The 23,003-nt window shown below is 25.6% G+C and overlaps 1 protein-coding gene across 1 annotated transcript; it reads right to left on the bottom strand.

Annotated features, from left to right (window-relative positions):
• Nucleotides 1–753: 753 nt before the first annotated feature.
• On the bottom strand, nt 754–18,850 carry LOC114122494 (uncharacterized). The gene is made up of 10 exons (XM_050209426.1): nt 18,748–18,850; nt 13,064–13,281; nt 12,498–12,692; nt 12,081–12,330; nt 11,729–12,023; nt 11,095–11,171; nt 10,831–11,020; nt 10,433–10,760; nt 4,835–4,889; nt 754–3,187 (listed from the first exon to the last, which is right to left on the bottom strand). Exons 1-10 carry the CDS (start codon nt 18,766–18,768, stop codon nt 1,463–1,465), a joined length of 3,354 nt encoding a protein of 1,117 aa, XP_050065383.1. The 5' UTR covers nt 18,769–18,850; the 3' UTR covers nt 754–1,462.
• Between the last annotated feature and the right edge of the window lie 4,153 nt (nt 18,851–23,003).

Genomic DNA, 23,003 nt, shown 5'->3' with positions numbered 1-23,003 from the left:
TATGTGCGTACTTCAACTGTGTTCACCATAAATAAGCGTTTAGTCATTACGAATCGTTGGACCGCACAACAACGTTGCGGTTCTCAACCTTTTTTAATTCATGTACCCCTTGACCTCTCACATTCACGTATCCCAAATCATATCACTTACCCCAGGTTGTGAACCGCTGCTCTAAAGAACGGTTTGAGTTTGGTGCACTTTATCTTCTTCAAGAATCCAGGGCCGTATTTTTTCGAGAACGAACATGAACCATCTTGCAGATATCATTTATAAAAATTAAATAACAAATTAACACTTCTTTATTGCTATTTTATATACTTTTAGGTTATATAAATATATTTATTAAAAATATACTTGTTTGGTTTTTATAGTTATTTTAAAACCGCCGGATTCACTACCCCACCTTGTATATAAGTTACTCCTATTTTTTATTTTTAATTGTTAAGTTAAAATTTTCTAATTCGTAAACTGAAAAATTCCTGATACAGTATAATTTATTAGTTTTTCTTTATGCTCAAGAAAATTACTAGGGTAATTTAAAATGATTTATCTAAGTATTAACCAGCTACCTATTAAAAAAACCTCATTCAAAATTTTGCATTATTCTTTTGAACAAAATTAATTTGAAGTTAACACGTTAATCTTTAACATTTTAACTCGTTATTGCCCAGCCTTGCTTATATATATATATATTTGTATAATACACACAATACTAATTCAACTTATTTTTTTTAACCAACTCTGAACACAATATATTGAAAAATTAAAATTCTTTTATTAAGAAAAAATATTTTGTTTGTCAAATATTAACATTCATTTGGCTTAAACATAGGTCACAAACAAACAGTCTAATTTACTATAACTTAACATTGATTCATTAATAAATAAAAACAATTTTATTGGTTTTTAAAAATTACAAATTATTATAAAACTATACCTAAATTCCCATAACAAAATGTATATGAATCTGTATAAAAGAATCAAAAAGAATAATATATAACTTTAATTATACTGTACTTAATAATATTAGAACCCTTAGGTTATTTTTTTTTTAAATTTTAATTAATTGTAAAAAATATAAATTTTATTCTAATTTTATTTTATGATAACATAAAAAACTCATAGAAATAATTATACTTACAATCCCAATTTAATTGATTTAACAATTAATATCATAAATGTAAAAATAATTATTATTTATTACTAGTATATATTTTTAGTTAAACAAAATTAAAAAAATAAAAGTAAACAATTAATGCCGATTACCTAATTCAAAGTATTCTATTCAACAAAATTACTTGTTGAATGGATAAATATCTAAAAAAAATGTTACAACAATTAAAAATTCATATGGATCAAATCAAATGGGAATAAAAATTAACTTATACAATGCAATTTAAATTTTAAAATAATTAAACGAGGTATTAATATTGAATTAAAAATAGAAATAATTATTTTTGTTTTAATCTGAATCATCTTCTTCATCGTCATCATCATCATCATCATCGTCGTCATCTTCATCATCATCTTCAGATGAAGAATTTTCTTCATTCTCTGAGGCACCAGAATCCTTTCCAGTTAAAAATTCAGGTTTTCTTAACTGTAGATATAATTGCAAATCTTCTTCGGAAAGACCTCTTAAAAACACTTTTAAATTTTTCATATACTCTTTTTTAAGGGCTTTAAGTTCGTTTTCAAACATAAGTTGTTTTTTTCCATTTTTTTTGTTCCAATCTTCCAAACTTGTAATTGGGTGTTTTTCATTTGGTTCTAATTTACTTCTATATAATTCAAATGCATTTTTATAAGGCACAGGTTTTGGTTCATTTTTGAAAGTCTTAGTTTTTGAGTTATATTGTGAAGTATTCTTTTTCTTAGGCTTTTCTGTGGGTTTTTCTGAGATGACTTCTCTAGCATTAATCCTAGGTACAACTTTTGGCTCAGCTTTCTTAGGTTTTACTTTGTTTTTAGACATTTCCAATTGTCTTTCATTTTCTGGTAGAGTATTTAAGTAGGCATCAAATTCAGTTTTATATCGCTCAGTTATAACTTTCAACCTGTCTGTATAAATTTGTCGCTCTTCATCAGAAAAAGCTTTCCATTTCTTTGCCAACATTGACATTCTTTCTTTAGGAGGAACACCATCTAATTCTTTACTTTGTAACACTTCTTTAGAGAAAAGACTATAATTATTGACTGGTGGTTTTTTTGGTTTCCCTGATTGGGAATCCAAAATATTTCTATCACCTTTGGTTAATGCACTTTTTGTAGGCATAGTGAAAGCAGGATCATTTTTGTGGTTTTCTTTTAGATTGGTTAAATATGCCTGTTCTCGTTCATTTGCTAATTTAATCCATTTTGATTTTTTCTTTTCTGTCATACCATCCCACTTTTCTTTTAATTGGTTTTGAAATTCGGTTTTATCAACAGTACCTAATTCTACACCTGACGATTTTGATTCCACAAAAATTTGAAATGGAGTTTTTGGTTTCGGTTCTGATTCCTTAAATTTGAAACCTACATTTGTTTTATCAACCATTTCAATATATTCAGACTTCAATTTTTGTGCTTTATCGACAAATGTTTGTTTTTTATCAGGGGATAAATTCTTATATTTTTCAGCGATGATTTGTGTCAACTGAGGCAATTTTAAATCTGGATGTTTTTTCTTATATTTTTGAAGAATTTCTGTGTAATATAACATGTATGCGCTTCTAGGTTTTGGTAACCGATTTGTTTTTGAACGATATGTATCAATGCCTTTTGTTTCCAATAAATTTCTAGCATCATGTATAAGATCACCTATAGTTTTAAATGTTCTAAGCTGATCTTGAATAGCTAACCAAGTGGATTGACAATCATCTTTACTATAACTATCAAATTGAATTTTATCCCAGTCTAGTTTTGAAAATCGACATCTAAATGTTTGATTGTCATTCTTTGGAAGTACCAATTCCATTTTAGACAACAGCTTTTTGATGTCCTCTTGAGGCCAACGGCTGATAGTAGGATTTTCATTTTTTACTTCATTATTTAATAATGCATTATCGTGATCAGACTGCTCGTCAGAATCATCAGAAGAGGAAGAGGAAGAGACAGGTTTTTGTTCTGTTATGCTTTTTCTTTTTTTATCAGTGTTTTGAAGAGCATTAATTGACTTTCTTTTACGATCTAACCCCATTTTCACCTGAAAATAATAATAAAGATTTAATAATTGGTATAATTTCTTCATATTTAGATTAGCATGAATAAAAATAACATGGGATAATAATAATTTTTTTTTTTTAATTAATAGCATAATTACAATCTATACATTTATTGTTTGTACAATAAGTAATTTTTATATTAAATAGAGGTAAATTACAGGGAGGGAAAGTACCCAGTAGTACCACCTGACAGATCAAATACGCAGGCCTCTAGGCTCATTTTGAATGGATTTATTTATCTTTAATATCAAATTAATATACATATATATATTTGAAACAACACTGTGTCTTAAGCATTTTTAACAGTAGGTACTTATTTTATAATAATATATCTATAAGTAACTATAAAACAGAATTCTTAAAAAATTTAGAAATCTTATTTGTCCATATTATTGTCTTTTTCAAATTAGTGCATATACAGTACAAAATAATGTTTGTGGTAAAAAAGCCTCCTCACGATTATCAAAATGTATGTGCTACAACTATATTAATTTTTTGTTTATTAATTACCAAACAAGTGTAGGTATACCTACCAAAGAATAAAATTCACACATATGGTCATATAGTTTAAAAGTTACTAATATCTCTTTTTTTTTAATACATTCAATATGTTTATAAAATAAAAACAATGCACTAAGAGGAGACTGTTCATTAAAAGAACCTCAGAAAACAAATACCACTAAAGGTTAAAATATATACAATATTATAATGTTAAATTACAAATAACTAGATAAATATAAACTTTCAATTATTTTACAAGGGATGAAGGGATGAGGAATTAGTTTAAAACTACACATACTTTGGCCCACAAGAGAATGAATCTCAGACAGCAACGAAAATGTTAGGTTCAATTTATCTTTTACCAATTTCACATACCAATAACATCAGTATCAGTTAACATTGGTCACTGCAATCAATCTACATCATGCAAACAGGTATGTTTCTTGTGGGCCAAAGTATAGTTTAATAAAACAATCTTGTTTCATATCTATTTTAACAAACTTTAAATATAATTTAGGTGGGTCTGAAAGAGGAAACAAATTTTATGCTGACACCTTCTTAATGACGTAGTTTAATCAGGTATTACCCATTTAAATGTTGATCAAATAAGTGTTTTGGAATGTCAAGAGGAAAAATAAAAGCTTTTTCTAAGGTAATATTTTGTGTTGTTTAGACACACAACTACAACACACTTGTGCAGCACCCACAAGTACATAATTTTTTTTATACGATTGGGCATACAATTGAACTTAGACATAGTAGGGACTCTATCGTGAACCAGATACACTGGATGTATGGTAAATATTGTCGTAACTATAAGCCATTATACTACACACGACGGTACACTACAAAACGCTCATCACTATTTATAAAAACAAAATATTCGTTATTTATTTTAGGGCTTTACAGCAGATGGGACACTTGTTAAGTTATATTTTCATAATTAAATAACGTACTGCAATTTTGACGGACAAAACGTATTTTGTTGTCTTCGACAAAATAATGTTACGACTTGAAACCGTTAAATATACAAAAAAAAAAAACGACAAAATCATCATACTTACGTTTGTTTGGTACAATTCAACATAGAAACCAATGATCCAATGGTCACGATTGGTTCAACGAACGGTAAGTCGCGAAATCAACGGCAATGAAGTTGTATGAATGGAATACGGACAAACTCTATCAGCAGTCAGTGTAAGTAGAACCAAAAATTCCGTTACAAAACGCTAATGTCGTCAATGGCCAATGCCTCATTGCCTCATAACCGCGTAAAATTGTTGGGTAGCGAGTACAGTACACGCTTGTGTGTAGTAGATTTTTGTTGATAAAGCAGCAATTTCATATTTTGTTTACACCGTACGGTCATGGAAGAAACGACAATACGATTTACCGGATGACGTATGCGCGCGAAAAATATAACTAACGCGATACCTAACCTAAATCCTAATAAGACATTAAGACAGTGAAATTCACCGGGTGAATGTGTTGTACAACAAAACAGTAAAAAAAAAAGTAAATTGTAACATTATTTATAGTTATGACAATTTTTCATTAGTCAGTACAACTCAGTAATCGTTTATCCATTAGTCAGTCAATCGTTTTGTTACTTGTCGTCTTGTCACAGACGAATCAGATGATGGAGTTGTGTGTCAAATATTCAAATGCGGCCCAATAGTCAATATCGAAAATTGATTGAGTTATGACATATTATATTCAAGTCGGCCGGAAATCATCTTTAATTTCAAAGGCGCCATTTCAATATAAATTCAAATAACGCCTTGGTAGTTCGTAAGTTGTCCAAAGACAACTGCACTTGTCCTTGTTAACAAGTGTTCGAATTTCGAATACAATCAAAGCTGATATTTCTGTAATATATTCTTTCTATAGTTTTTCTCTAAAGTGTTGGTGATATACGACGCTCTTTTTACTTTTTTAAAAATATAAAATTAGGTTAGGCGTTTACCTTTACAGCGTTTGTAATTAATACTATTGTAAATTGTAATGGTAAGAAATAACAAAAAATACCTAAATGAACAATCTATTAATGTTATTACTTGTTTTGTTATATTTTGTATTTTTTTTATGGTGAGAGGAGTTAATTGATTATGAATAATAACGTCATGTTAATGGTTGGTAAATAAACGATACTTTGAGTTAGTTGAAAATCTATCCATGATTGAATAAAAATAATAAAAATAAAAATGCCATCTTTAAAACGTTGGTTGTACATAGTCACCATAGAGGTACCTACACAGTTGTCACAATTCTATTCAATATAATTCCAGTAAAATTATTCAACATTTTAGTTTTCGATTAAAATTAATTTTAAGTAATCAATATAGTTTTAGGTATTTTCTATAATTACCTACCTACTATACTTATTAATTGAAACGAGGCCAAAAATAAAATGTAATAGGTAGTACTTACTTTAATTACTTATTAAGATATTTTACCTACTTAATATCATGTTACATTCGTATTTTTAAAATAAATATTGGCTAGACGTCTCATTTGCGTTTTTTAAAATTGTTTTTAAATTACATGACAGATTATATTCGTTTATAGCTACCTATTGGTTATTTGTATTTGTTTATTCCATTATTATTTATTATTTAGTCTCTTATTATACAATACATATCACAACTATTATTAATACCACCATCATCATCATATTATAATATAATATTAAATATTTTATTATATAATATTGTACATTATACAATATACAAATAACAAATACCTATTCGATAAGTATTTTTTTTAATTTTTTTTTCTTCAACCAATAACTCTTTAATATGATAAAAATATGTTTCTAACATTTGTTATTTCTTAACACGTCTTAAATTATTATAATTTAGTAGTTTAGCATAGCATACACATATATCGTATATTCATAGGTACCTATTAAAATTGTCAGTTCTTATATCTGTATAGCTATTATATAAAAAAATATACATAATATAAATGAACAATTTAATATAAAAAACATTAAAAATAAACACAATTTGAACACCAAAAAAACGTGATAAAATAATTACGGTTTGTTACCTAATACTATTGTGTACTTATTTGTAATATACAATGATTAAGTCATAACGTTAGACGTTAGTTAATTAATCAAATTAAATTAAGTCTATACTATTAGATATTATTATATAATATGATGGCTAATTTATACATTTTTTATGATATGTATTCTGGTGGTTTTGAATGGATACATATACATAAAACAAACGCGATTAGGCGATTATAAATCGATATACCTACATTTCATAATATTATGTAAATAATTACATTTTATTTTAAATTGCCTAATTAATACAAAAATAGATAATCAAATAAATTTATTTTTGATATAATAACCTAGACCAGTGGTTCTTAATCTTTTTAGGAACACGACTTAAATTTTCTTGCAAAAATTTATCTCGATCCCTTATACTTCTATAGTTCTACATTCTATAGTTTATACGATTTTAAAAATATATTTAAATTTATTACAATCTGTATAGTTAAAAAAACTTATTATGACCCACAGTTTAAGAAACGCAGGCCTAGACAATTTGTAATTTGTAAACTGGACACTATCCGTAGGTACATATAAGTATCTAATGCAGTACACGTTTAAAATTATAGAAAAATATTTTGAATAAAATTACAATACTTAATTATTGAGTCTATTATTTAATATACATACGTAGGCGAAACTAGATATATGTAAAAGGGTAGTCCAAAATATTTTTAAATTGCCCTCCTCCTTCGTCAAAAAATTACTAGCAATTTAAATTTATATATTTTTTAATGTTATAAAAGAACTTTCCTATATTTACACAATTAATACTCTAAGCTTTGTTTTTTGTTGTATTAATATTTAATGTAAAAGATATTAGTAAAAAAATAGTATCATAGTGATCTCTCTCCCTCTCTCTCCTTTAGACAAGGCTTATAGTTCCAGCCATTAAGAGGACGCAACACCCGCATGTGATGCAAATTTACACTCAGCAGATCAAGTTTAGCTCTCTTAGTTTTAAAACTAGAGTGAATGGATCTATTATGATATTTGACGGTAAGAACATAATCTGTATTTGTATGTTGGTTTTTTATGATTATTCAGTTTTCAAGTGAGTCATGAATACATTAGTATTTTTAATATAGGTACGTTGTATTATATACGCATAACTTGCTACAAAATTGAATTGCCATAAAAAACCAACATACGAACACAGATTATGTTTTTACCTAAAAGTTTCATATAAATTCAGATAAATTCACTCTAATTTTTAAATTAATGGAGCTAAACGTAATTTACTGAATGCGTTTATTTGCTACATGTGTTGCGAACTTGTAAGACGGAGACAACCAGACAACACGTCTTGTGGGTGTTGAGTCTTCTTATGATCATACCATTAAATAGGTAAAAATCTTTCCATTTGTTCTTGTTCTCTGCAGCGGTCCTCCATATGATTTCTGATTCTATAGTTTTTGTATATTTTTTTATGCAGTCTTCTCACCTTAATCTGGGCTTTCCTAAAAGTATTTTCCTTATGAGGGGCTGTGATAATCTCTTCCGAATTGTTTTAAATGTTATTGCTACACTATATAAGTTAGCTACACTGCAGAGATTGTATATAAATGAATAATTTGTATATTAGATGTAATTTAGGAATTTTTATTTTATTGTATTTTGACTATAATATTGTATCTCATTGCAGTTAAACTCATTATTTTGTATTATTATTATTATATGATTGAATATTTTTAAATGAAACTTAAATGTACCTATAGTAGATGTCTTTTATGATTTGTATTAAATTAAATTAGTAGTACTGAAGACCCGGGAGGGTTTACATGTTTCCGTCAGGTAGTACTGGAGTAGACTTGGAACATAATATAGTCCCTCAATTTACCATTGAGAGAGTTTACAATCGTTCGCTATATATAAGATCTTTTACCATATTACTAATTAGGGGTCCTTGTTTATACTGACGACTCCGGACCTTTCCATCTTTTGCTTTTGAGAATTTTAGAATATCCACACTTCGTATTTTTACATATGATTTTGTATGAATTTAATTTATTATATTTAACCAATATAAGGAGGAGAGTCCGTAAAAACATTGATTAAAATATAAATAATAAGAACTCGCATGGGGCATACGTAAACTGCGCCCGAAATTTTATCTACTTATAATACTACTTTATCTACTACATACTTTTATACATTTGTGAATTTGTGATTCTAGTTAGAGACCGATGCTCAGATAGTAGAAAAAAATATGCATTTTCCATTAATATTAGTGTCTGTTAAATAATCAAAGTATGATTTTAATTTATTATAATATTATAATCAGGACATAATACTGACATTAAATCTTCCACAAAATTGATAACATTAAGTATGTAACTATTTTTAAAATATTTTTTACTGAATTCAATATATAAGTTGTTAGTTTACCTTACAGAAAAAAATTTGAAGAATACTTTATTGGTGTCAAAAAGTGTCCCTCGCGGCAATAGCTGGTAGGCCCGCCCACATAAGTCTTCTTATTATGATGTTTTTTATCTGTTAGGTCATTGAAATTGCATATTATGAAGTTCATAATTGTTTAATTTTCTCTAATGGTTACATTATTAAAGATCGATCCATATATTTTTCTTAGCACTTTTCTCATTAATATTCTTAGCATCAGTTCTTCGGGTTTTCTCAGTGTATACTTCTCAAAATCATACAAGAAAATAGGTTATAATAGAGTCAGGTATATATCTATTTTTAATTTTTTTGATAGGGTAGTAGGTTTCAGAACTTTTTCATTAAGCCATCTACCACATTACATTTAAGCTTATACAAAACTCCAAGGTTAATTCCATCAGCTACCACCATTTTTCTTATCATTAGGTACCTACTTGTACATTATTGTCGAAAACATATTAGTGACGTATTTAGGGGGCAGCGGGGGCTTGGGCCCCGGGTGGTACTTTTTTAGGGGCGGTAAATTTTAGAGAGCACTTTGATATAATACGGTACCTGGGTTATTTGTGTGATAAAAAAAATTAATGGCCCTCAGATAACCTGGAGCGCAAAATTCCTAAATACGTCTCTGATTATATCAACCCTGAAATTTATCCATCACAATCGAACATAGTATATGAAATTGAAATAAATAGTATTTATTTAATTAATTAAATATAAATAAATATACTTAAAAATAATTTTTATTTGTTGATTTTAATAAAATATTTTAAAAGCCTATTTTTATTTTATTTTTTTTTATAATTTATTAATAATTACATCATGTATAGAAAAAGCTAACATTATTAAACATGCCATATTATTATGTATTATTATTTTAAATAGTGATAAAATAGATATTTATAATTTTCGCCTCTACATTTCCGGAAAATAAATAAAAACGGCATTTTAGTTTTTTTTTTTTAAATACAATTTTTCTTAAATAATTCATTATTATGTATTTTATCTATATCTATCATTTATGAAACCAATAGGAAATAACCTTTTGGAATTATGTCAGGCCATGACCTGCCTGACCTGACCCATAGTTTCACCTATGTTTATTGTTTATAGGTATAACATAAGATATAACTAATTAATACTGTATGGAAATTGAGTTATTCTTATTTCTTAAATACTAAAATATTTACACATACACATTTTGATTAATTTAATAAACAAAATGTGCGTTATTTTATTGTATCGTTCATTCTACGAAGTTCTTGGTATTATTTTGACATAACAGCCGTCAACAAACTTAAGTGTCGCTAAGAACATTAATCTTAGGTCTTTCGGTGTGGGACATCTGTCCGACGGAAAGAATGTATTTTTTCGTACTAGTGTCGATATAACGGTTTTCATTTGGAGCATGCCATATTTGATTCCGATACAGTTCCTATATCCCGCACTGAATGGTATAAATGTATATGGATGTCGGCTGTGATATGTATCTGGTAAGAAGTTGTCAGGGTTAAACTTTTCTGGATCATTGTAGTACTGCTCACTCGAATGTAAAAATAGTGGACAGACCATCAACGTTGAACCTTGATAATTTAAATTTAAGTATTTATTTAAATTATTTTAAAATATTATATCCAGTAGGTGCTAAATTACCGGCTGGACACAAATATTCTCCGATTTTCATTTCCTCATCTAAGCTTCTACCATACACGGGCAAAGGAGGGAACAATCGTAATGTTTCTTTGATCACTCGTTCTAGGTATTCCATTTGTTGTAAATCTTCATATGTTGGTGATCTATTCTGATCGCCGTTCGAAAAAATCGATTGCAATTCCTCAAACACCTATAACTCAAAGAAATAAATATAATTTAAGTAAATAAAATTGTGGATGTAAAGAGTAAGTGAAATATATTTGCCTTGTTCTGTACATCTGGATGATGAGCTAACATAAAAATTGCACATGCATTGGCCATAGCAGTAGTTTCTTGGCCTCCTAAAATGATAATTAAATATAATTTAACTTGAATGTTATTATAAATATAATTATTTTATATTTTTACTTGAGATTATTCTATACTGTTAGAAAAATTAATTCAGTTATCTCATTAAGTTGAAAAAAAATTCATAACTAAATAAGATGACGTGGCCATGACGTATATATAATGTACTTACATTTTTAGTACATAAAATACTAAATAAAAATAAAATATTATAAAATTAATAATTATTCAAAAATAACTAACGATTTAAATTTTTGTTTTTTAAAAATAATTAAATAACTATGGATTAATTTAATTTAATTTACCTACTTTATTTATCTATTATAATAATATGTATTACATTTTAAAACAAGGTTCCTTATTATATTAGATTATACTATAATTTATTATTATACTGTTCATAAGTTGACTCTATATTAACAATTTCTTATTGATTATTATCAATAGTTAAAAAAAAATTGATTAGGTGTTTTAAATGTACATGCAAACTATTATATAATGAACAAGTACTAAATATGTTAATAATATATATTTATTTTTTTTTATTTACCAATCATGATGGTCACAAGTTCATCTCGTATTTGTTCATGTGACATTTCATGATAATTTCCTAAAAGAATCTCTATAACCGTTTTTGTTTTTCGACAAATATCATCATCATCATCTGTTTCTACTTTTTTTTCATTATCCGCATTTTGGTTCATTTCATCAAGTTTTTTATTTATTATTTCATCTGTGAAATCGTTTATGATTTTTTGACTTTGATCGTGTTTTTGATTAACTGATGAAAGTCGAAATAATGTTTTGCTTAAATACCATGGATGTGTAATTCTGTATTCCCATGCCTAAAATAATAAGTAGTGATGGATATTTGAAATAAAAAATTAATAACATTTTCTTACGGTCATGGCTGTTTGTAAATTTTCCACAAATCGATGACGGCCGCCATTTTGAGCATTAAATTTTACACCTAGTGCAGTTTTTCCGATCATTTCCATTGTGGCCATACTAATAGGAGCACTTATATCACACTCATTTGATTTATTATTATATTTTTGTTTTAGAATATCATTGAGGACATTCGATTCTTCGTAAAATATCGGTATAAATGATTTTATAATTTTAAAACTAAAACCTCCTGATACCATTTTTCTAAAATAAAATATAAACAAATTACTGCAATGTATTTTATGTAAAATTACTATAATCTTTAGGTAACTAAATTATTTACTTAACAAGAGTTGCACCGTATATTTGAATCTGTAGTTTTTACCTTCAAATACAGCTATACCTTCAGCTTAAAATATATTAAAGTTTACCTGTTACTTTTCCATTTTTTTATGTCATCGATTGAAAATATTCCTTGGCCCATGATGGATTCTTGTAAAACCAAGTATTCTTTAGCTTTCTTTTGTAATTTTGGATTAGTAAGGACCAATTCTATATCTTCAGGTCGTGTAAGCACAATGTATAGGTTATTTAAAACCCATACTTTAAATGAAGACTTCTCATACCTAGACAATTTATTCAAAAGTTTCTTTATTTAAATAAATTTATCCATAAATACCTATTGATTTAGTTTTATGCGGAATTATAGGGTTTACATAGATTTTTATTTTAAAAGAACTAAATATTTTTATTAAATAACCATTAAAATGTAATTACAATTATATAATAATATATGCATAGGCGCAATTTCAGTTTTTGATTGGGAGGAGGGGGCTATAACAAATTTTGTATTTAATCCTTTATTGATTTCTTAATATTTTTAAAAAATATTATATTATAATATATAATAATATTAATATTTATTTCTGAATATATTTTTTTTTTTGGGGGGGGGGGAGGTGAGGTGGCTAAGTCCTAAGTTATAATAATAACTTACTTTCTATATTCTTTTAATCCACTTGAGATAAGTTTTTCTGGTCCTTGTAGAAATAATGGTAACATACCAATAAGAATCGAACCATCAGGACCTGGTATTTTATTTGCCAATATCCTTTTTCTTCTGCCTTTCAACCTTAGTTTCGTAATTACTACCAATATAATTATCAGAGAAATAACAGTTAAATACCACATTTTTGATTTGTTTAAATCTATCACCTATAAAAAAATTTTTAATTGAATATATTATTACTCTGCATGTAGTAGTTAAGAAAACAAATTTTATGTGTGTTATATATTAAAAATATTACAGCAATACAGTATATTATAATAATATTATCTCAAAAAGGGATTTCTCCTTCTAACATACGAATATTCGAAATTTCTCTTCAAGAATATATACAAGGCGATTAACTATAATATATGTAGCATCTCAATTATAGACAATGAGAGACACAAGTATTAAATCCCGCTGGTATTAGTATATATATTATGTATTATATAGGTATGTTATTGAAAAATTGACTTAACTATCGTTACTGTTGCCAGTATGGATTATTTTGCCAAATTTCAAATACATATTATAATTACGTATAATGTGTGTCATCTATGGATCGTTGGCAGAAATATAGAGACGTTGCTTTGAGTTAATAAATAAATAATTCAGTACATATAGCGATATATAGGTACACCTATTATATTATATTATACATATCGTTGTATAATTACATATAAGTACATTATCAAAATATTTACTGCATGTATAATTAATGTGTAGGTAATTATTAATTAATAAATTATATTTTGAATAAATAAATAATTTGAAACAATTTATGTCTATTTTTATATTTGCAAACAATTATTTTTAAAATGTTAATTAATGTATCTACATATTAATTTTTGAACTATATTACTATAAGATTTTAATTTTTGCTGTACAATAATTATTATATAATATAAAATATTAAAATATTACATTTTATATAACATACATCTATTTCCTGTATTATTTTGATAATATTATAGTAGAAAGCCATACATATTTAACCAGTAACATTTTCCTTATTTGAAAATGTAATAAGAGCATTATTATGCAAATATATAACAATGGTCTAAAAAATTTACAATATTGCATTTAAACTGTTTTGTTTAGATTTTCTAGTAGGCTTATTTATATAATATAATAATAAATGGTTTATAATTCTTAGAATGCATATACATTAATGCGCGTAATAAAAAATAATAATTTTGTCCAAGATTTAAATCATGTAAATATTATTATTTGATTTATAAATAATTTAAAAATATATACTTTAATTTCATAAAATATAAAATACGAGTATATGATTATTTTGAATATTTGATTGACACAGAAATTATAAATTCTTTGAAATAATTGCTTGATTTGTTTAAAAGTTTTACGATTAATTGAAAATGTCCATGAATAATTATGCATCAAGGTTATGAAAACTGCTAATAATAACATGTTATAATGTAATATTGTATATTGATTCTGTAGTGATAAATATTTATATTAATTTATAACAAATTAACATAATATTTTTTTAATAGATTATAATATTGTTTATATGAATTATTAAAGCTTAATTTATTAAAAATTTAAAAGGTAATCCAAATACAGGTACATTATTTTACATTTTTCAACTTAAAATTATTGATAGTTTAATATTATTTGTTTAATATCTATTTACATTTTTAATATTGAATAGATATTGTAAAAATAAATATAATTATAAATTAATCTGTTTAAAATTAATTGATCTAATTCAAACAAATTGTGATTATTATTTACTCATTAAAAATATACAATATTAACAATCTTAAATACATTATTAAATCCATAACTTCAACTCTATAAGATATTTTTCAAATACAGGATACTTTTAATTTTTAGAATTGTGTACATTACACTTTTGAAGGAATGATTTATTTAAATATAATAATAATTAATGGAAAACACACATCTACACAAAAGAGATTTGGTCAATGAAATCGATTAATATTTAATAAATGTATCTTTTTAGCTCACTAAGGCGTTATAGGCAACAAATACAATCTACCACCCTTAGTTTTTCAGTATTTTGGAAGCTTAATTTAATTTACAACAAGTCAATTAATTAAATAAAATAATAATTATTTTTTTTTAAAAAAAGATTTATTATTATTATTGTAAGATTGTAAAGTGAACAATAAACTGAATCATCAAAAGAAGATTCAATAATTCAATTGAAACATTTAATCATTTTACTTTTTACTTTTTAGAAACAAACAATTAAACAATCAACGAAAATCTGTATTGTTGCATTTATCGAGGTGTTATGTAGAAAAAATATTTTATTCCGCGAATTCATCAAATATATTGTTAATAATGTTTTTTTTATGTTTAGTCGTGATGTAAACTGCAGTAACACAATTTTAATTTTAAAGGTAATATATAATATATCAGAGTATACCATGGTACTCTGCGTACGCATACGCCAACCAAGTTTTTCGTATTAAATTATACCTATTTGTTTTCTTTCATCTTAATCGAACGTTTCCCGATCAAAATACTGTGTTAGCGTCGTAAAAGAAAATTCTTCTCTTTTACACGAAAGAGCCATTTCGTCATGGCACGATTTTCTTATTTTATATGTTATTGTACCAACGTTCGGTTGCAGTGCGCTCGTGTGTGGACATAATATTATTTATTATTGTGAAAATTCGTTTGAACGTGCCGCTGAGCCTATAGTGGGTTATTTTATACTCGTGTTGTTATAATTTGATCAGTCTAGTACCCGCTCTTACTATAATTCCGCAACGATATTTTATTACACGCATACATACACGATGGTGAAAATAAAATAACATTTTTTAACAATGCCATGATTATGCGGCGTATTATATCGATTTATTGTCGTAATTGCAAAACGAATTTTTCAGTCAAATAATATATAATCGAGTACTTTGTTTTTTTATCGATTCTACTCTTGAAATAATCCTCAGACGTCGCGGTGTCTATATTATTATATTAAATGTATGTTGTTATCACAGTAGGTATTTCAAAATTGTTGTCATATGAGCCGCGAGAATGTATGTACGCACATTTTTTACGCTCATTTTGTTGTTATACGTATTGTAATATATTAGCTGGGGTTGCAAAAATTGCGCTGCAGAGTGCAGGTGAATTGGGGATTGTCGACGACTTCTCCGAAATCATTTATACACTATAAAAACACATCGCATTCGATAAAAAACGCTGTATACCTAGTATACCACTGTATATACCATTCATGGTAGGTATGGTAAAAATTAAGATATTATACCATCTCTTAGCATATTATAATCATCACGACTCATGGCAGCTGTGCAGTTTAAATTTACTACCTACTTATAATTGCGTGTAGCGTAGTTAAGGATTATATTGTTGCTACATACTACCTATCATTTAGGTTTGTTATTCTTACATACTACAGTAAATAGTTATAATATTTCTATTGATATATTTTAAATGGAGAATTTTAATTGTATAACATATATTATATACCTACAGGGAGTTTCACCATCTCTAATGATTGATATATTTAAGACATGATAGTCAACAGTCAAAATTATTGAAATCAATAGTAGGTACGTTTTCATGTTTCTTAAAAACCCGAAGTGAATAATATAGCATAGAGATTTTTTATAAATATTTAAAAAGTTTAAGTTTTCAAATTTAAAGAGATTATGGGCATTGGGAACATGTATTAGGTATATATTAAGTAAGCTATTATGCTATATAAACGAGGACAAATATGATGGTGTGATGCCATCCATACCAACATCCAATATATTTTATTTTTTTTATCATGCATTAAATTTCGAAGACGTTCAATGTGAGATTTTTTGTTTCGTCCTTTCTTCTTAGCTCTCTTTGTTGGTTCGTCATACATCATAATATTATTTAATATTATTACAATTTATAAGTATGTATGTCTATTTCGTAAACAATAACGAAATGGAATTTGAACCCGGAAAAAATATATTATGTCATACGTATATTGCCATTTGGACACGGGAACTAAGCACGCAGATTTTATTTCCATATAGGTATAATATATATAGACAGTATTTGACTTGTATATTAACCGAACTATCCTATCTTCTTTGTGTTTTATATTTCATAAACTCTTCGTATGACGCTAAAAAAATAGTCACTTTGAAAACGCAACGATATGACTTTTATTATTTAATTTTGTTTTTTCCTCAAGTTCGTATCTATATTATACCTCGTTTTAAAATAAATCTAAGTGCTAAAACGTTAGTCCAGCGTACGAAAGCCTCGTCAGGTTGTCGAATTTCGATGTAGAGAAGGTAAATAGTAAAAATAAATTATAACTCAACTTAAGTTAAAACGTAATCACTAATCAAAAAATTGTTATAAACACTAGGTACACATTTATAGTCTGTATAAAATTTAAAGTTTAAAAAAAATTATTACCTTGCTATTATTAATACAAATATTTATTATTAGTAAACATTATTTACATTATTTTACCATGTAATGGAATTTATTTATTGTTATTAAAATCTCTCGAATATCGTATAAAATATGCATGTTTGTTATTTGAAAAACAATAAAGGTTAAAACTTGAAATTTTTTTTATTTGCTTACACATTATAAAAAATGATAACTTAATGATATCTAATTTATAATATTAATATAAATATTATACTTAAATTTTAAGTTACGTATTTTATTTTTTATTATAAGAAATTGAATTTGATTTTAAATTAAAATAATAGTTCAATTAACAGATACTATACAAAAACATTTCATTTTGTTTATATAAAGGTATTGCAATGTTTTTTTTACTTACAACTTTTTCAAATTAAAAAAATAAAATATATTTTTAATAAAATTTAAATAGCTTAAAATATAATACAATAAAAAACTGTATTTTTCATATTATTTATTTGGTGACTGGAGTAAACAATTTATTATATAGTTATATAGTACAAGAAATGTTTGTCAATTGTGTCGTCAAGATTGATAGAATTAACTTTGGTTTAATGTACTCTATGTAAGAGTTAATTTTACTAAGTAAAATTTGCGATTTAAGTTGTGTTTGCTGGAATATGATTTGAAAAAAAAAGAATTATATATTGATTAGAAACTTACTTCTTAGTTCATGAAAATGTATGAAAACGAAGGTTTTATTGTTTTTAAAAATACGTGTTGGTTGTCATGCCTTATATAATTTTTGAATTTCGGTAAATTTGATATAAGTACCTTTTTTTTGTACCTACTGTATCAATAATTAATAAGAAATAGATTTTAAAGATGAACTACAAAATTTGACAACTTGTAATGAATTTTAGACAGTAGATACTAATTATTTATTGTACTCGTAAGGTAATGAATAATTATTCTTTATAATATGGCCAGGAGACATGCATATAGAAAAGAGAGTAGGTTTTATAGATCTCATATAACAGTTTTTAAAATTAAAAGCTAATGTATTATGTATTTTATGTATTAATACGTTATGAGAATACTATTTTACTAACAGTGCCTAATAAATCGTACTTTCAGTTTTATTTTTCTTATCTTTAACGCGTTTTTGTTCATTTATATAGATTTACAAGTATATTATTATTCAAAGTAACTTTAACTAAACTATATGAAAAATTATGATTTACCTTTTGTATGAGTGTGTACATTTTTGTTTATAATATTATTGTGGTTCACTACAACACTTAGCACAATACCGAATGACAAGTAGCATACACAACGTAAGAACGAACAGTAATGTAATTGGACCTCTATAATGGCTCACTTATATTATATTTTCCCTTCCCTTGACAGTTTGATTTTGTCGGTTTAGTGCCTATATATTGTATACATATATTATATATAAAAACATACACAGACACACACACATATATTATGTATATATATATTTATACATGTATTATGTTTATATAAGTACTTAAATCTATAATTATTTAGACAATTAATGTAGGTAGTTCGTACTTTTTTCTATTGTCAATTTATTTTCCACAACATAGATACATTTTTTTTATTCTATTTTAATCACTTTTGTTATTCTAAGCAGAAGGAGTTAAAAATAGGTAGACGAGTATATTACTATTGACGACCGAATCAGATATTTTTATTTAATTTTCTTAAAATGTTGAGTTGTACACAGGTTTTTCAGCATTTATAACCAAGGCTGGGCAAGTTAATGATTTTTTTTAACTTAGTTAAGTTAAGTTAATATGCATCAGTAAGAAAAAGTTTAAAGTTAAAAGTTAAGAAAATTTTTGGTTAACTCAGTTAAGTTAAAAGTTTATACATATATTTTTTTAACTTTTTAATAAGTTAAAAGTTAAAAAAAGTTATTTTTTTATATGTTAGCGTTAGGTTAGGTTTATTTATAATTTAATTATTTATAAAATAATGTAACTTAGATTTTATTAAAAATAACTCGTTATTTATTAAGTTAATATCAATAAACATCAATTAAGTTAAAAATTAAGTTAATGAAAATTAAATTCAAAAAAGTTAAGTTAAAAAGTTAAAATTAACTTAACTTTAACTTTTTAACTCGTTTATGCCCAGGCTTGTTAATAAGTAATAACACACAATATTAACCAGCAACTGATACTATACTGATAAAATAAATATTAAAAATTTCAAGATTTATTGATTTACATCAGTGCAAACCTAGGTAGATCTTAGAAATTTGCTGTATTTAACCGAATTAAAAATGAGACACCAGTTTGATAATTTTTAACAATCATAACGAATGTTCGAGTAGTACCGATCGAAATTTATTTCTATACCTAATTTTTATTATTTTCCCTAGGCTAGACATCACATATTTCATATTTAAATATTATCAATTTAGTACAAATTAGAATTCATATTTTATCGTTTTCTTTACCGATGGGTGCGATGCATTACTATAGACTTTTCAATATTTTTACTACATTGAACAATTTGAGCATTACGAAACGTCTTGGCTGGTTTTTAAGAACTATTTTTAATGTCCTTACGTATATTAAAAATTAAGTATTATTTATAATTAATATTTTAATACCTATATTAATTAAAAGTTATTTTATTTGTGTATATATATTCAATGATCCCTGCAACAAGCAATAATTGTAGGCATTTGTAGTAATCAAATTCTAGTCGTTGGTTAATTTTGGCTTTTTTTAAAAATAATTCACACCAAAATAATTTACAAATTTTAATAATTATAAAAATATAAGAAGAAAATATATATTCTGTTATATTTTTAAAAATTAATTTAAACTTACTTCCTAATAAATAGTAGACTTAAAAATATTTAAAACTGTAATTAACTAGTAAACAAAGTTGAGTTTATTATATTTGACGGATTTAGATTTTAATTATCTAGTTAAGTTAAAAATGAATGAGTTATAACTTCTAAATTGACCTGTTAATATAAAAGTTGTTTTAAATTTTGTTTATACTTGGTTATTATCTTGTATTGTATATATTTTGATAAAATTACACTTTTTTATTATAGACTTTATAGACTTAAAAATAATATTAAAAAAAAACCCATAATATAGCAACTGAATTGTGGTCACTTAATTGAAAAAAAAATAAATGACACTGGTTTTCTGTTACAAAATTTATTTCTGTATAATTTAGGCATTGTAATTTTAGAAATATAGATTTTAAATGACATCCATCAATGCACTCAAATACGTTAGGGAATAAGTTTGTACATTTTAAATAAAAGTATTAAAGTGTTTTATGATTTTTAGAGCAGCAATTTTTGTAGGTCATATTTTCAGCAGATAGTAACATTGTTTATAGACATCAAATAATTGATAACTATTGAATGTATTGTACTCTCTGTAATATTGAATCGATTGCTAATTTATTTAAAATGTAAATTATATTTACGTCAGTTAACCATATTATTTAAAAGAAGTTAAACTTAGGTTTAAGGCTAAAGAAGAATTTTACTATTAAAACTATGAATCTAAGCATTAACTCATTTTGTATAACACATAATTTAAGTAACACATTTAAATACTACTCAACACACTTTAATAATTTAGTAAAAACTTAAAGTATAATAATAATTGTATGAACTAAATATTGTTTTCATTACTTTAAAATGTTTCACTATTGTCTATTCATTATTTATTAATCTCAATTATAATTTTTAAAATAGATGATGTTAAATGTATTAAATGCTTTAAATGTAATACAATAAAATAAGAATAAAAATTTCTTTTATTCATTAATCAAATGATTAAATGTTCAAAACGTGTTTTATAAATTATAACTGACCATATACCAAAATATTAAAATCTGTTTTTCAATATTTATTGTAATGACTTGACTCTTGAGACAAATAAAATAAGACCCTATCTATATAATATGAAAATATCATCTTAAGTTAAAATTGTACACGATTTCAATTTAATTTATAAACATACCGTATAAATAACATTAAACAAACTATAACACTGGTTCTATTTAAACGAAAATAGGATTTTAATTCTTGATAATTCAACTTAATCAATTTAATAATTTTGCAAAACTTTGGATCTTCCTATTTTTCCTAACCTTTATATTATTTAAGTTTTTAATTCTGCTTTTAATAGTAATGTCATATCTTTATAATCATCATCATTTAAAATAACCTTATTCAAATGAACAAAAAGTTTAAGTAATTAAAAAGAAAATAAATAAATTATAATAAAAGTATATACATTATACATACACATAATTGTGAAAAAAAAGCATAAAGAAAGTTTATTACTTACTATCGCTCTTTGGATTACATAACTACTAATGCGAATTTTATTCATAAGGAATAGTTTTCAAATAATATAAATTTTAAATCGTTTATAGTCATTTTTAAATAGTTGAAATAATTGAAATGAATACAACAAATAACGACATACAACAAGCACTGAATACACATAATAACCAATAGGTCAATGAAAACATTTTAATTGGAATTTATTTAGAAATGACCATGAGCTTTGAGGCTACAAATCACTATACTTATTATAATTTTATTCTGTGGTAGGTATTTACCTATATGACAATAAGATATTAAAAAAAAAAAAAACAAGAGAAACAATTCATACCGGCTACGTGATAAGAAAATAATTTAAATCAATTGAAAAATGGAGGTAAATGGGGATCTATACTTCAAATTTCTATTTAAATAACCAGAGTACTCATTACTTATAAATCAAGTTATTAACAAGGACCAGACTCATGATTCAGAATCATGATAAAACGGTACGGTATTGTACATTGATTTGCGATGCCGAATTTGTATATTTTTATAATATTATTTATTTTCTGTGTCGATATCAAAATAAAATTGCCAATGAAGCACCGTAGAGCTTGTAAATTAGTGGAAAAATGTAGGTGCTAATGTCACGGAGCACGGACGTCACTTGCGCATAGATCGGGACTGGGTATATAATTCCAATAGGTATATTAATCATAAACGAACGGTTAAAACGTTTAAAACTAGTAGTTATACATTACACAATGCTTAAAAAAACTCAATATCTACATATAACATAATATTATAATGTATATGCCTTTCTAAACTGTACGAATAATAATAAAAAAAATAATATTGTTATATATTTCGTTTTGATAATTCGTTACCGTCACAGATTCTCCATGTTATTATAGTTTTTAATAAATATACATTTTATTATTTCTCCTTATGAGTCTGATATAATTTCCGTTCGTTTTATCCGAGCTCAACGCTTGATACTTGAATATTTGTTTTCGGGTCTTAGTTAATGGTTTGTTATTAAATAGTACAAGTACGAATACAACTATAATCCTAATGAATCTCAACATAATATGCGGGAGCGGAGCAGGGGAGAGTTTGGGAGGTCAGCTGACCCATAGCATTTTTTCTCAGTAGAAA

The sequence above is a fragment of the Aphis gossypii genome, chromosome 1, assembly GCF_020184175.1.
Source record: "Aphis gossypii isolate Hap1 chromosome 1, ASM2018417v2, whole genome shotgun sequence".
NCBI lineage: Eukaryota > Metazoa > Arthropoda > Insecta > Hemiptera > Aphididae > Aphis > Aphis gossypii.
Note: the sequence above shows the minus strand (reverse complement) of the source record. Positions and strands in the feature narration are given on the sequence as shown.